The sequence below is a fragment of the Lampris incognitus genome, chromosome 1 (genome assembly GCF_029633865.1).
Source record: "Lampris incognitus isolate fLamInc1 chromosome 1, fLamInc1.hap2, whole genome shotgun sequence".
Taxonomy (NCBI): Eukaryota; Metazoa; Chordata; class Actinopteri; order Lampriformes; family Lampridae; genus Lampris; species Lampris incognitus.
Genome location: NC_079211.1, coordinates 53,575,605 through 53,588,933, shown reverse-complemented (window position 1 = coordinate 53,588,933; position 13,329 = coordinate 53,575,605). Strand labels below are relative to the sequence as shown.

The 13,329-nt window shown below is 47.2% G+C and overlaps 1 protein-coding gene across 4 annotated transcripts in view; it reads left to right on the top strand.

Moving 5' to 3' along the window:
• si:zfos-2326c3.2 (mitogen-activated protein kinase kinase kinase kinase 4) overlaps nt 1-13,329 on the top strand; it is a 246,232-nt gene that overhangs the window by 73,240 nt on the left and 159,663 nt on the right. For 3 of the 4 annotated variants that reach the window (XM_056289366.1, XM_056289358.1, XM_056289384.1), the window contains exons 16-18: nt 3,596-3,922; nt 4,722-4,850; nt 9,861-10,043. In XM_056289366.1, coding sequence (XP_056145341.1) covers nt 3,596-3,922; nt 4,722-4,850; nt 9,861-10,043 — 639 coding nt within the window. The remainder of the gene's footprint in view (nt 1-3,595; nt 3,923-4,721; nt 4,851-9,860; nt 10,044-13,329) is intronic. The other variant, XM_056289375.1, reaches the window with a different exon arrangement.

The following is a 13,329-nucleotide window of genomic DNA, read 5'->3' as shown; positions in this document are numbered from 1 at the left end:
ACAAAGCATCTCCTCCCAACGCTCTTTCATCTCCCAGTCTTTTCCACTTTTGCCTCTCTTTGCTCCCCCCCCCCCCGTCCAAACTCTGTTTCTTTTTCCTATTTCATATAGCGCTCCACTCTGCCCCCCGGTGGTTTCCAGCATACAGCGGGCCTCTTATTCGTGTGACGCCACTGCTCTGGTCAGTTGTGGCTCATAAAGGGAACATGTAGGAAGGGTGCAGGAGTCTGCAAGGCTTTCATTTACCCACATGCATAAAGCAAAGATTCCTCGGATTTGAAACCGAGGAGTGAACAGGCGGTGTAATTAGCACCTGCTGAACGTGCCATGTTGGCTCAGAAAGCGTGTTGTGTAGTTGTTGTGTAGTATTGTTGTGCGTGGCCTATTTGGCCAGGGTGTTCTTGGGTTCTGGAGTTTACAGGTTAGTAGTATTCCGGTCTAGGATGATGGAACTGATTGTTCTCAAAGGAGATACTACATCACATGACCACGTTGAGGGAGCAAATCTACACGACATGTACTACCCACTACCTTCAGATTACCTGCACATTATGGGGGTATCGAACCCACCAAGATCCACTTGACTTTGGCAACACGTGATGTCCAGTGTTAGACCAGTAACATATAAGGCAGGTAGAAAGACACACTGGTGTTAGCCAACATGGCCACCTCCGTCACTGCCCTCTACAGCTACACCCCTTTATATCCTTTATACATGGACACCTCCGTTACTGCCCTCTACAGCTACACCCCTTTATATCCTTTATACATGGACACCTCCATCACTGCCCTCTACTGCTACACCCCTTTATATCCTTTATACCTGGACACCTCCATCACTGTCCTCTACATCTACACCCCTTTATATCATTTATACATGGACACCTCCATCACTGTCCTCTACATATACACCCCTTTATATCCTTTATACATGGACACCTCCATCACTGCCCTCTACTGCTACACCCCTTTATATCCTTTATACATGGACACCTCCATCACTGTCCTCTACATATACACCCCTTTATATCCTTTATACATGGACACCTCCATCACTGCCCTCTACAGCTACACCCCTTTATATCCTTTATACATGGACACCTCCGTCACTGCCCTCTACAGCTACACCCCTTTATATCTTTTATACATGGACACCTCCATCACTGCCCTCTACTGCTACACCCCTTTATATCCTTTATACATGGACACCTCCATCACTGTCCTCTACATCTACACCCCTTTATATCCTTTATACATGGACACCTCCATCACCGCCCTCTACTGCTACACCCCTTTATACATGGACACCTCCATCACTGTCCTCTACATCTACACCCCTTTATATCCTTTATACATGGACACCTCCATCACTGTCATCTACATCTACACCCCTTTATATCCTTTATACATGGACACCTCCATCATTGCCTTCCACATCTACACCCCTTTATATCCTTTATACATGGACACCTCCATCACTGCCCTCAACTGCTACACCCCTTTATATCCTTTATACATGGACACCTCCATCACTGCCCTGTACATCTACACCCCTTTATATCCTTTATACATGGACACCTCCATCATTGCCTTCCACATCTACACCCCTTTATAGCCTTTATACATGGACACCTTCATCACTGTCCTCTACATCTACACCCCTTTATATCCTTTATACATGGACACCTCCATCACTGCCCTGTACATCTACACCCCTTTATATCCTTTATACATGGACACCTCCATCACTGCCCTGTACACCCCTTTTTGTGCATGCTGTGCACAGAAAAGTTTTTTGTCCCAATTTTAATTCCTGTATCTGTTTTTATGATGAAATGCTCATATTTTTGGATTTTTTTTTTTTTTACATTCCTCTGTCTGGTTCCCTGTGTTGCTCTTTTCCTCTTCCTCCTGCTCTGTTTTGCCCTCTGGTGCTCTCTCTGTATTCTTTTCCTTTTTTTGGCTTTAAAATCGGCTGGTGCTGAGCTGGAATAGTTGGAACAGACAATCCCATTCCAGACAACAATGGTCTGACACTACTGAAACAGCTGCTGTGGAATATTTAACAGCAATGCTGTGCACATGAGTCTTGTTGTGGTGCTTCAAACTAACAAAACTGGTGCGTTACCATGGAAGTTGTAATGTTTAGTTGACCCTGGAAGCTGCAGAAATGTCGAGTATTCCACTTTTCAGAGTCTCAGCAGCATCCTCCCCATGAAACAATTCTCGTTCTCACGACGACTTGATTAAATTTTCATGGTTTCCTTCTATGGCTGCACTTACACAGATCTGGTGGTCTCGTTTTTGTCTAATGAGAGGAGAGCTACTCCTATTAAGACTGGAACAGGGCAGCCATGTTCCTGTGTAAAAGCGGCCTTAAGTGGACCGGGGGACCTTACCATGATATGTGATGGAGTGTCGTTTCCATGTATTTGATTGCAAGTGGAACCGCATAGTTCGCATGCTAGGGTGTGTGAAGTACCTTGGAGGGTTACTATTGTCGGATTGTGTGTGGAGGGGCGTCTGTCAGCTTGCGTTGTGAAGTAATGCACGAGACAATCTGTGTTCGGTGATGCAGAAGTGTGTGCATGCATCCAGGACCTGCCTCCAGTCTTCATACTCCAACCCCTACGAGCCTCCCTCTGTCCTCTGTGGGCTTTTTCGGCTCCACCATATGCCACTGGGTGGAAGTTACTCATTATACAGTTCAGTGAATGTATGCAGTTGGATGACCTCAGCAAGAATCAGAACATGTCTCTTTGTCAGCCTGTTCTGACCACTGTCTTCATCACAAGTGTGTATATTGTATGAATGTCATTTATTGCATTTCATTGTTTCCGTGCCAGTAGAAATGGAGTCTTTCCTGCTAAGAAAAACATGTGAGTAGGGCGTCCCGGTGGCATGGCGGTCTGTTCCGTTGCCTACCAACACGGGGCTCACCTGTTCGAATCCCTGTGTTACCTCCGGCTTGGTTGGGCGTCCCTACAGACACAATTGGCCGTGTCTGCGGGTGGGAAGCCGGATGTGGGTATGTGTCCTGGTCGCTGCACTAGCACCTCCTCTGATCGGTCGGGGCGCTTGTCTGGGGGGGGAGGGGGAACAGGGGAAAATAGCATGATCCTTTCACGCACTCCGTCCCCCTGGTGAAACTCCTCACTGTCAGGTGAAAAGAAGCGGCTGGTGACTCCACATGTATCGGAGGAGACATGTGATAGTCTGCGGCCATTCCCGGATCGGCAGAGGGGGTGGAGCAGCACAGAAGTGTGGGGTAATTGGCCAAGTGCAATTGGGGAGAAAAAGGAGGGGGGAATTGTATGTTTTGTCTCAGTCAGCAAAGAAAGAGTACTAAATGCACTCCCACGGCCAAACCTTAATTACTGGACCCAAGATCATTGTTCTTTTATGAGTCCTCTCATGTGGTGGTCTACATGTCTGATGCCAGAGAGGTTGAATCTCTGCACCAGACTTATGTCCATGTGGCTCTGAAACACGTGTGTGAATAACAAGCGTTTTCTAACAGTGTGCGCTCTGGGACGTCCTCGTCATGGCTTGTGTAAGTCTTTATGTGTGCTTTTCATGTCTGCATGCTACATAGAGAGTTGTGCCTTCAAATCAGCTGCTTCGGCCAAAGATCCAGGACTTCAAGCCCCAGCCCCTGTCCCAGGCCAAGCCCCAGCCTGTACCCCAGCACCAGCAGCCTTCATCGGGCCGGCGGTTCCACCGCACCCTGCCCAAGGACCAAACCCAGCTGCTGTCGCTGCAGCACGACCACAGACACAGGCAGAGGGAGAGAGAGAAGGCCCCTGCTGGTGTCCAGAAGCTAGCTAACTGTGTCACCACAGCTGCTGCTGCTGCTGCTGCTGCTGCTGCTGCGGCTGCTGCCGCCAAGCCAGGCTACCCTGCAAACAGCCAGCACAGAGCGGTACAACTCTGCCTCCTGTGGTCTTCTTATCACTTCCCACATCCTTTTCTTTTTTTTGGTTTGTTTGTTTGTTTGTTTGTTTCTTTCACTTTCTTCTTTCACTAATGTTTTTCTTTCACTAACCTTCTTTTTCGTCACCCACTAACCTTCTTCTTCTTCTTCTTCTTCACCCACTAACCTTCTTCTTCTTCTTCTTCTTCTTCACTCACTAACCTTCTTCTTTGCTCACTAACCTTCTTCTTGTTCTTCACTCACCTTTTTCTTCTTCTTCACGCACTAACATCCTTCTTTGCTCACTAACCTTCTTTTTCTTCTGCTTCACTCACTAACCTTCTTCACTCACTAACCCTCTTTGCTCACTAACCTTCTTCTTCTTCTTCTTTCTGTCTTTCTTCCCTCCCCCATGTTGTCTTTCCTTCTTCCTCTAGCCTCTTTTCCAGTCTGTGCATTCTGTGTGCATGTGTTTAGTACATTCGTCAAGGGTGATGCATTCCTATCTTTTAGGACTGCTGCTTTTAATCTATGAAACAAAAATACAAAATCTGTCTGCTTTTCATTAATTTGTGTGTGTATGTGTTTGTATGTGTGTATGGGGGGTTGTAAATGCTCTACATCGTGTCGTAATACACTAACAAAAAGATGCAGGCCCAGCTGTATCTAGCCACAAACTAGAGGAATCTAGCATGTTTGTATTTACACACACACACACACACACACACACACACACACACACACACACACACACACACACACACACACACACACATACACAAACTAACATATGTCTTACTTGTTTTAGATGGAGCTCCAGGAGTCCAACCTGGCCCGGCTGTTGTCGGCCTCTGGCCTCCAGATGCACTCTAGACTTGGATCTGGAAGCAGCTCTAGTCCTTGTACTCCAGCTATGCAAAGAGCACACCAAAACCAGGTACACACAAAAGCTATCGTGTGCACACGTGCATTTCCATTGTGATTTCTTTTCCTCTGCTTTATTCCTTTCTGCCATGTTCATCAGTTCCATCCATCCATCCATTTTCCAAGCTGCTCATCCTAACCAGGGTCACATTAGGGACCTGCATAGGGACACATTTACACCTAGGGACAATTTAGTACGACTGATCTACCTGACCTACATGTCTTTGGACTGTGGGAGGAAACCGGAGCACCCCCACGCAGACGTGGGGATAACATGCAAACTCCGCACAGAGGACGACCCCCAAGGTTGTACTACCCCGGGGCTCGAACCCAGAACCTTCTTGCTGTGAGGCGACTGCGCTAACCCCTGCACCGCCGTGTCACCTGAAGATAATCATGTGAAGGGAAAAGCGGAAGCAGCAGTGGCCAAAGAAGCAGCGCTGCTTTCTCATCACAGACCAAACGTTTCCAGGAAGAAGACATAGTCTCAAGTAGCCAGTTGCAACGCATATGAGACATTCCAGGAAAGAAAAACGTTAGCCAGCTGTAATATGACTGAGTCAATTAACAACGGGGAAGCAGAGAGAAGTGTTGCTCAGAACGCCATTCCAATAAATCCATGCTGGAAAACTTTCCTACATGTTCATCAGTTGCACCTCATATTATTCTATCCATGCTGTTCTGTTGGCCATGTGTAATCCCTGGTTTGTCCATGTGTAATCCCTGGGTTGTCCATGTGTAATCCCTGGTTTGTCCATGTGTAATCCCTGGTTTTCATAACTCAACAGTGATGTGACTGGTCTCCTGTAGTATGACTATTAATTACTAGTCTATTAGTCTCCTGTCACTGGATTATTATACAGAAGACAATCTGATATAGTGACACATTAAAGCTGCAGTTGGTAACTTTGGAGAAAAGAAGAAGAGAGAGAGAGAGATTTTGAACACAAACGCCAATACCCCCTCCCCTCCTGCTCCTTCTCCAGCCCCTCCCTTCCTCAGGTAGCCCTTCCCCCAAACAAAACTCAAACTTCTGAAATCCCGAAGTGCTCACCATCTTTCAAAAGCCACACCGAGGTTGACTTGGGTTTTATTCGGTCCCCCTCCTTCTTGGATGCCTGCTTTTGTGCCAGTGTTTTCGGTATTTTTACTTTTTTATTGTTTTTTGTTTTTTTGCTTGAATATGCAGTTGTTGGCAATGGGGGAATCGGAAATTTACTAGGAGTCGATTCCAACGCTCCCTGAGCTCTGCTGTCCGCCATTGTTATGGATGTCTCGTGAACGCTTGGGGAAACTCAGACAGCAACATGATTGACAAGAAGTAGGAACAGCCCCTCAACCTATCAGGGCGGAGAGGCCAGAGAGAGGCCCTGATTGGTCGAAGCTTACAGGAGCAGTAGCACTTTCAGATTCCTGACTACAGAGGCAGGGGATAACACTGAGATCCCGATTTATTCTCAGACCACTTATATTACTGATAGCTGAAAGGGTTTTATGGCATTTTTACCAAATAAAACACAAAAAAGTTACCAACAGTAACTTTAATTCAGTATTGTATAATATGACTGTGTGTGTGTGTGTGTGTGTGTGTGTGTGTGTGTGTGTGTGTGTGTGTGTGTGTGTGTGTGTGTGGTTGAGTCCATGATGATGATAAAACGACCTCCATCTACAAATTACAAATGAACCTTATAAGCACCCTGTCATGTGCACGTCCACCCTGTCGGAGAGGGTGGACATTTTGAGCTTCAGTTAGCATGTTAGCTTAAGAGGCTCACTTAAAACAAAAACATCGTTTTGTTTGGTGTTATAATAAGAGAAATTAAAAACATATCCACTGAATATGAACATGACTTGGCCTGAATCCATGTTGATCAGGATGACTGATATAAACCATATTAGGGGACCAATCTGGGATCCTTTTTGGAACTATATTTTATTGTTTGACGATCCTCAGATCGTTAGATAGCCAGGACATACAAACCTTTCCCCATATTCATTCCAATGTTGTATAATTAGCCCCATTTTTATATAGTTCTTCCAAAAAGTCCTCGTTCATATATCCAATTGTGTATGGGCCCTGAGATGGTCTGGCGGCCTGTCCAGGGTGTCTCCCTGCCTGCCGCCCAGTGACTGCTGGGATAGACTCCAGCATCCCCGCGACCCTGAGAGCAGGATAAGCGGTTCGGATAATTGGATGCATGGATGGATGTTTGTAAGGTAGTGGGGGGGTGGGTAAAAGTTTTAAAATGGATGGATGGATGTTCACATCATGCAGGATGTATAAAGTATGCACTGCAACTGCATGGAACGCATGCAAAGAACTGCCATATCAAAAGTCTGAGTCACCAAAATGCATCTTTTTTATTGGTGTCAGGCAAATTTAGCCAAATGACTCATCCTGTCCAGCCTGACTGAACAAGAGGCTTCAGTCAGTGTTGAGACTTAAATGATCTGAACTGTGTAAGCTTTGAAAAACAATGCTATGTCATACATATTTTATTAAGATAAGGACATGTGTTGAGGGCTTTTTACACTCCACTTATGAAGTGTGGTGCATGAGACTGAAGTAATAAATACACAAGTTGAACCAAACAGACACCCAGTGTGTCTCTTTTACCCTCAAACTAGTCTAATGAGGACACTGCCATCATCTTACTTAATAATATTCTAATGTTACAGTAATAATGATGGTATTACTATTAACAACTATAATATCAATGCAGTAATAATATTAACATTAATAACTAATATTTTATTAGTTAGTATTAATTAATGTTAATTATTGTTTTATTAATATTTTATTATCACAATATTTTTTTGCCCTTTATGTCATAGAAAATGGTCTCAATCTCTTTTTTTTAGCTTCCTGTGATAAACAGGAAGTTAGTAATCTGCCCGGTATTCTCTTGTTTTAACTGATATGTATGTGTGCTTCCGTTCACGTCGAATACTTTTGTTATTAACTATGAATATAAATGATAACGTGCCTTATAGGGGGCTTGTAGTGGGATTCTGGGTCAATGTATCAAAAACAATCAGGAATCAGGACACATTTATTGTCGTTTCCCTGAGCCCACAGCAGTGCGACACAAAAGACAAAAACACACATCCACAATTCCCCAAAACCACCAAAAACATACAAAACAGGCAGAACAAAGCAAAAAAAACCCCCCACACAAACAGTTAACAACACAGTCCACTCAGTGCAACACAGTCCAAAAAAAAAAAAATCACTGTCCAGGAGAAGGAACGCCAGCCAGGATGACTGTCGGAACTGCCGGTCTGCATGGGCTAGCAGTTAGCTTAGCCTGCCCTGCTTCCGCGTCCTGTCAGACCACAATGTTTCCTCCTCGGGCACAGCACCAGGCAAGACCATGGTCCCTGGGCCCACCAGACTCAGCCGACCGGGCTCCCCCGGCCTATCCAACGCCAGCTCTGCCAGCCAGACACTAGAAACACAGTCAATGCCAGGCGAGGTGACCGCCAGACCGCCCTCGCTGTTATCGGGACTGCCGGTCTGCAGATAATGAGATAATGCAAATAGTGAGAGCAATCAAAGCAAAGAACACTCGTTTTGCTTATTATTGCTGCTGTATAACCACACCATCCCTGCCAGCATTCTTATACAGCACCATCACTACCAGATACAGCACCATCACTGCCAGCATGTGATGCTGCTCTTATACAGCACCATCACTGCCAGGCTCTTATACAGCACCATCACTGCCATACTCTCATACAGCGCCATCACTGCCATGCTCTTATACAGCACCATCACTGCCATGCTCTTATACAGCGCCATCACTGCCATGCTCTTATACAGCGCCATCACTGCCATGCTCTCATACAGCGCCATCACTGCCATGCTCTTATACAGCGCCATCACTGCCATGCTCTTATACAGCACCATCACTGCCATGCTCTTATACAGCACCATCACTGCCATGCTCTTATACAGCGCCATCACTGCCATACTCTTATACAGCACCATCACTAACAGATACAGCACCATCACTGCCAGCATTGGATGCTGCTCTTATACAGCACCATCACTGCCATGCTCTTATACAGCACCATCACTGCCACACTCTTATACAGCGCCATCACTGCCATGTTCTTTTACAGCACCATCACTGCCACACTCTTATACAGCGCCATCACTGCCATGCTCTTATACAGCGCCATCACTGCCATGCTCTTATACAGCGCCATCACTGCCATGCTCTTATACAGCACCATCACTGCCATGTTCTTATACAGCACCATCACTGCCATGCTCTTATACAGCACCATCACTGTCATGCTCTTATACAGCACCATCACTGCTGGCATCACTGGCAGTGATGGTACTGTATAAGAGCAGCATGCTGGCAATGATGGTGCTGTATAAGAGCAGCATGCTAGCAGTGATGATGCTGTATAAGAGCAGCATGCTAGCAGTGATGGTGCTGTATAAGTGATGGTGCTGTATAAGAGAAGCATCACATGCTGGCAGTGATGGTGCTGTATAAGAGCAGCAGTGATGGTTTTGTATAAGACCAGCAGTGATGGTGCTGTATAAGAGCAGCAGTGATGGTGCTGTATAAGAGCAGCATGCTAGCAGTGATGGTGCTGTATAAGTGATGGTGCTGTATAAGAGAAGCGTCACATGCTGGCAGTGATGGTGCTGTATAAGGGCAGCAGTGATGGTGCTGTATAAGAGCAGCAGTGATGGTGCTGTATAAGAGCAGCATGCTAGCAGTGATGGTGCTGTATAAGTGATGGTGCTGTATAAGAGAAGCGTCACATGCTGGCAGTGATGGTGCTGTATAAGGGCAGCAGTGATGGTGCTGTATAAGAGCAGGTTGGTGCTGTATTAGAACACCGTCCTGCTGGCATGCTGGCAGTGATGGTGCTGTATAAGAGCAGGGTGGTGCTGTATTAGAGCACCATCCTGCTGGCATGCTGGCAGTTAAGTGACGTGTCTCTTGTTTAGTTTGTTTGAGCTAATATATTTTCTCCTTTTTTAAAATTTTCCTCCCAGAATGCCAATCTGCGCTCCAGTCGAGAAGCCCCGCACAGCAGCTCTATGTCAGATATGGCCACCTCCCCCCTCTCCCCCTTCTCCCCCCTCTCCCCCTTCTCTTCTCCCCCCTTCAGTCCTCTTACTCCCCTCCCCCCAACAGCTGACAACGTTTTTTGGGACTTTGCTGACATACCGCCCAAGGTTGGTACTATGAAGTGCAGTCTGGTCTGTATGGCTGTATGGCGAGCTGTTGAATTAACTGATGGCTGACTTCCTGAACGGCTGACAGGCTCAGAGAGGAGCTGCTCATGTAGCTGCTGGCAGGTGTTCTCCTGTCTTATTTTCTGTGTTCATGTTTGTGTGTGGCGCAGTGGTTAGCACTGTCACCTCACAGCAAGAAGGTCCTGGGTTCGAGCCCCGGGGTAGTCCAACCTTGGGGGGTCATCCTGGGTCGTTCTCTGTGTGGAGTTTACGTGTTCTCCTCGTGTCTGTGTGGGTTTCCTCCGGGTGCTCTGGTTTCCTCCCACAGTCCAAAGACATGTAGGTCATGTGACTCAGCCGTACTAAATTGTCCCTAGGTATGAATGTGTGTGTGTGTGTGTGTGTGTGTGTGTATGTGTGTAGACCCTGTGTGATGGTCTGGTGGCCTGTCCAGGGTGTCTCCCCGCCTGCCACCCAGTGACTGCTGGGATAGGCTCCAGCATCCCGCAACCGTGAGAGCAGGATAAGCGGTTTGGATGATGGCTGTATGGATGTTTGTGAGGGGGGGGGGGTAGAAGTTGTAAAAAGTTGACAGATATTGTGTTTATGAGATATGTGTTGATCATGTAATGGGCTCGTACCATCGGCCCTGGAAAAAGGGGATGTTGCTTTCATTGTCACATGCCATGCCAGCCTTATGAAGTAAAGGGCATGGCACACGGTTTGCACAGTGTGTTTGTGTGTGTGTGTGTGTGTGTGTGTGTGTGTGTGTGTGTGTGTGTGTGTGTGTGTGTGTGAGTGTGTGTGGTGTAGGTGGGTGGATAAAGCAGTCAGGTGACTAGTTTGGCTGGTGTCGGTTCACATGAAGAGGATATTGTTGTGTTCATGTCAGGTGTTACACACAGCATGTGGTTAACAAACCACTCTCTCTGTGCACTGTGGGAAGCCGTGTGTGCTTCGCTGCACGCTATCAGTATGTTTTGGTGTGTGTGTGCGTGTGCGTGTGTGTGTGTGTGTGTGTGTGTAGTTGTTTTTCTAACCCCATGGGGCCCAAGTGGCCCCTTGAGGATAGAAGAACAGAAACCACCTATACCTTGTGGGGACATGTTATGGGGCCCCATCAGGAAAAGGTTGTATTGTAGGGTTAGGACTTGGTTTTGGGTTTAAGGTTATAATTAGGGTTAGCTTAAGGTGAGGGTAAGGGTTAAGGTGAGGGTAAGGGTTAATGTTAGGTTAAGGGTTAAGGTGAGGGTAAGGGTTAAGGTTAGGGTAAGGGTTAAGGTTAGGGTTAAGGGCTAGGGCAGGAATGTAGTCAGTGAGGGGTCCCCACGAGGATAGATTTGTGTGTGTGTGTGTGTGTGTGTGTGTGTGTGTGTGTGTGTGTGTGTGTGTGTGTGTGTGTGTGTGTGTGTGTGTGTGTGTGTGTGAAGCCTCTGATGTGACGAACACACCTTGTTTAACAGAAGAAAAAAAAGTTTCATTTGTCTTTCTGTCCGCTAAAGCCCTCCCCCTGCTGGAGGATAGAGGAACAGCATGTGTTGTCAGGCGCATTTACCTTGAGCAGGGGGCCAAATGGAGTTGATAGAACAGTTCAGCGCTCGACCCTGAGTGAGGTGTGTCCACACTGGCCATGGTGTAAGATACTGACGACATGTGATGATGTCATACCTCAATAGAGTGGTGTCACTTCACTTTTCCTGAGCACACCTCCCACTGACCCCTCACATCACACCTCCCACTGACCCCTCACAGGACACCTCCCACTGACCCCTCACAGAACACCTCCAACTGACCCCTCACATCACACCTCCAACTGACCCCTCACAGGACACCTCCCACTGACCCCTCACATCACACCTCCCACTGACCCCTCACAGGACACCTCCCACTGACCCCTCACAGAACACCTCCAACTGACCCCTCACATCACACCTCCCACTGACCCCTCACAGGACACCTCCCACTGACCCCTCACAGAACACCTCCCACTGACCCCTCACAGCACACCTCCCACTGACCCCTCACAGCACAACTCCCACTGACCCCTTACAGCACACCTCTCACTGACCCCTCACAGAACATCTCCCACTGACCCCTCACAGAACACCTCCCACTGACCCCTCACAGAACACCTCCCACTGACCCCTCGCAGAAAACCTCTCGCAGACCCCTCACAGAACACCTCTCGCAGACCCCTCACAGAACACCTCCCACTGACCCCTCACAGAACACCTCCCACTGACCCCTCACAGAAAACCTCCCACTGACTCCTCACAGAAAACCTCCCACTGACCCCTCACAGAACACCTCCCACTGACTCCTCACAGAACACCTCCCACTGACCCCTCACAGAAAACCTCCCACTGACTCCTCACAGAAAACCTCCCACTGACTCCTCACAGAACACCTCCCACTGACCCCTCAAAGCACATGTCCCAGTATGTTAGAGGGCCATCATGTGGTGTTATCTGAACACAGTGTGTTAGAGGGCCATCATGTGGTGTTATCTGAACACAGTGTGTTAGAGGGCCTTCATGTGGTGTTATCTGAACACAGTGTGTTAGAGGGCCATCATGGGGTGTTATCTGAGCACAGTATGGTAGAGGGCCATCATGTCCTGTTATCTAAACACAGTGTGTTAGAGGGCCATCATGTGGTGTTATCTGAACACAGTATGGTAGAGGGCCATCATGTCCTGTTATCTAAACACAGTGTGTTAGAGGGCCATCATGTGGTGTTATCTGAACACAGTATGTTAGAGGGCCATCATGTGGTGTTATCTGAACAAAGTGTGTTAGAAGGGCCATCATGTGGTGTTATCTGAACACAGTGTGTTAGAGGGCCATCATGTGGTGTTATCTGAACACAGTGTGTTAGAGGGCCATCATGTGGTGTTATCTGAACACAGTGTGTTAGAGGGCCATCATGTGGTGTTATCTGAACACAGTGTGTTAGAGGGCCATCATGTCCTGTTATCTGAACACAGTATGTTAGAGCAGCGGTCCCCAACCCCGGGCCGTGGACCGGTACCGGTCCGTGGGTCATTTGGTACTGGGCCGCAGAGAAAGAATAAATAACTTACATTATTTCCGTTTTATTTGTTATCTGAGTCTGAACGATGTTTTATTTTGAAAAATGACCGGATTCCCTCTGTTACATCCGTCTATGACTCACTCCTGATGCTTGTCTCGGTCACGTGATACGTTGCCGCTAAAATTAAACCCACAAGCTAGCAAAATGAGTAAAAAACAAACGTCTTTGGAAAGTTTCTTTGCGAAGGGGAAAC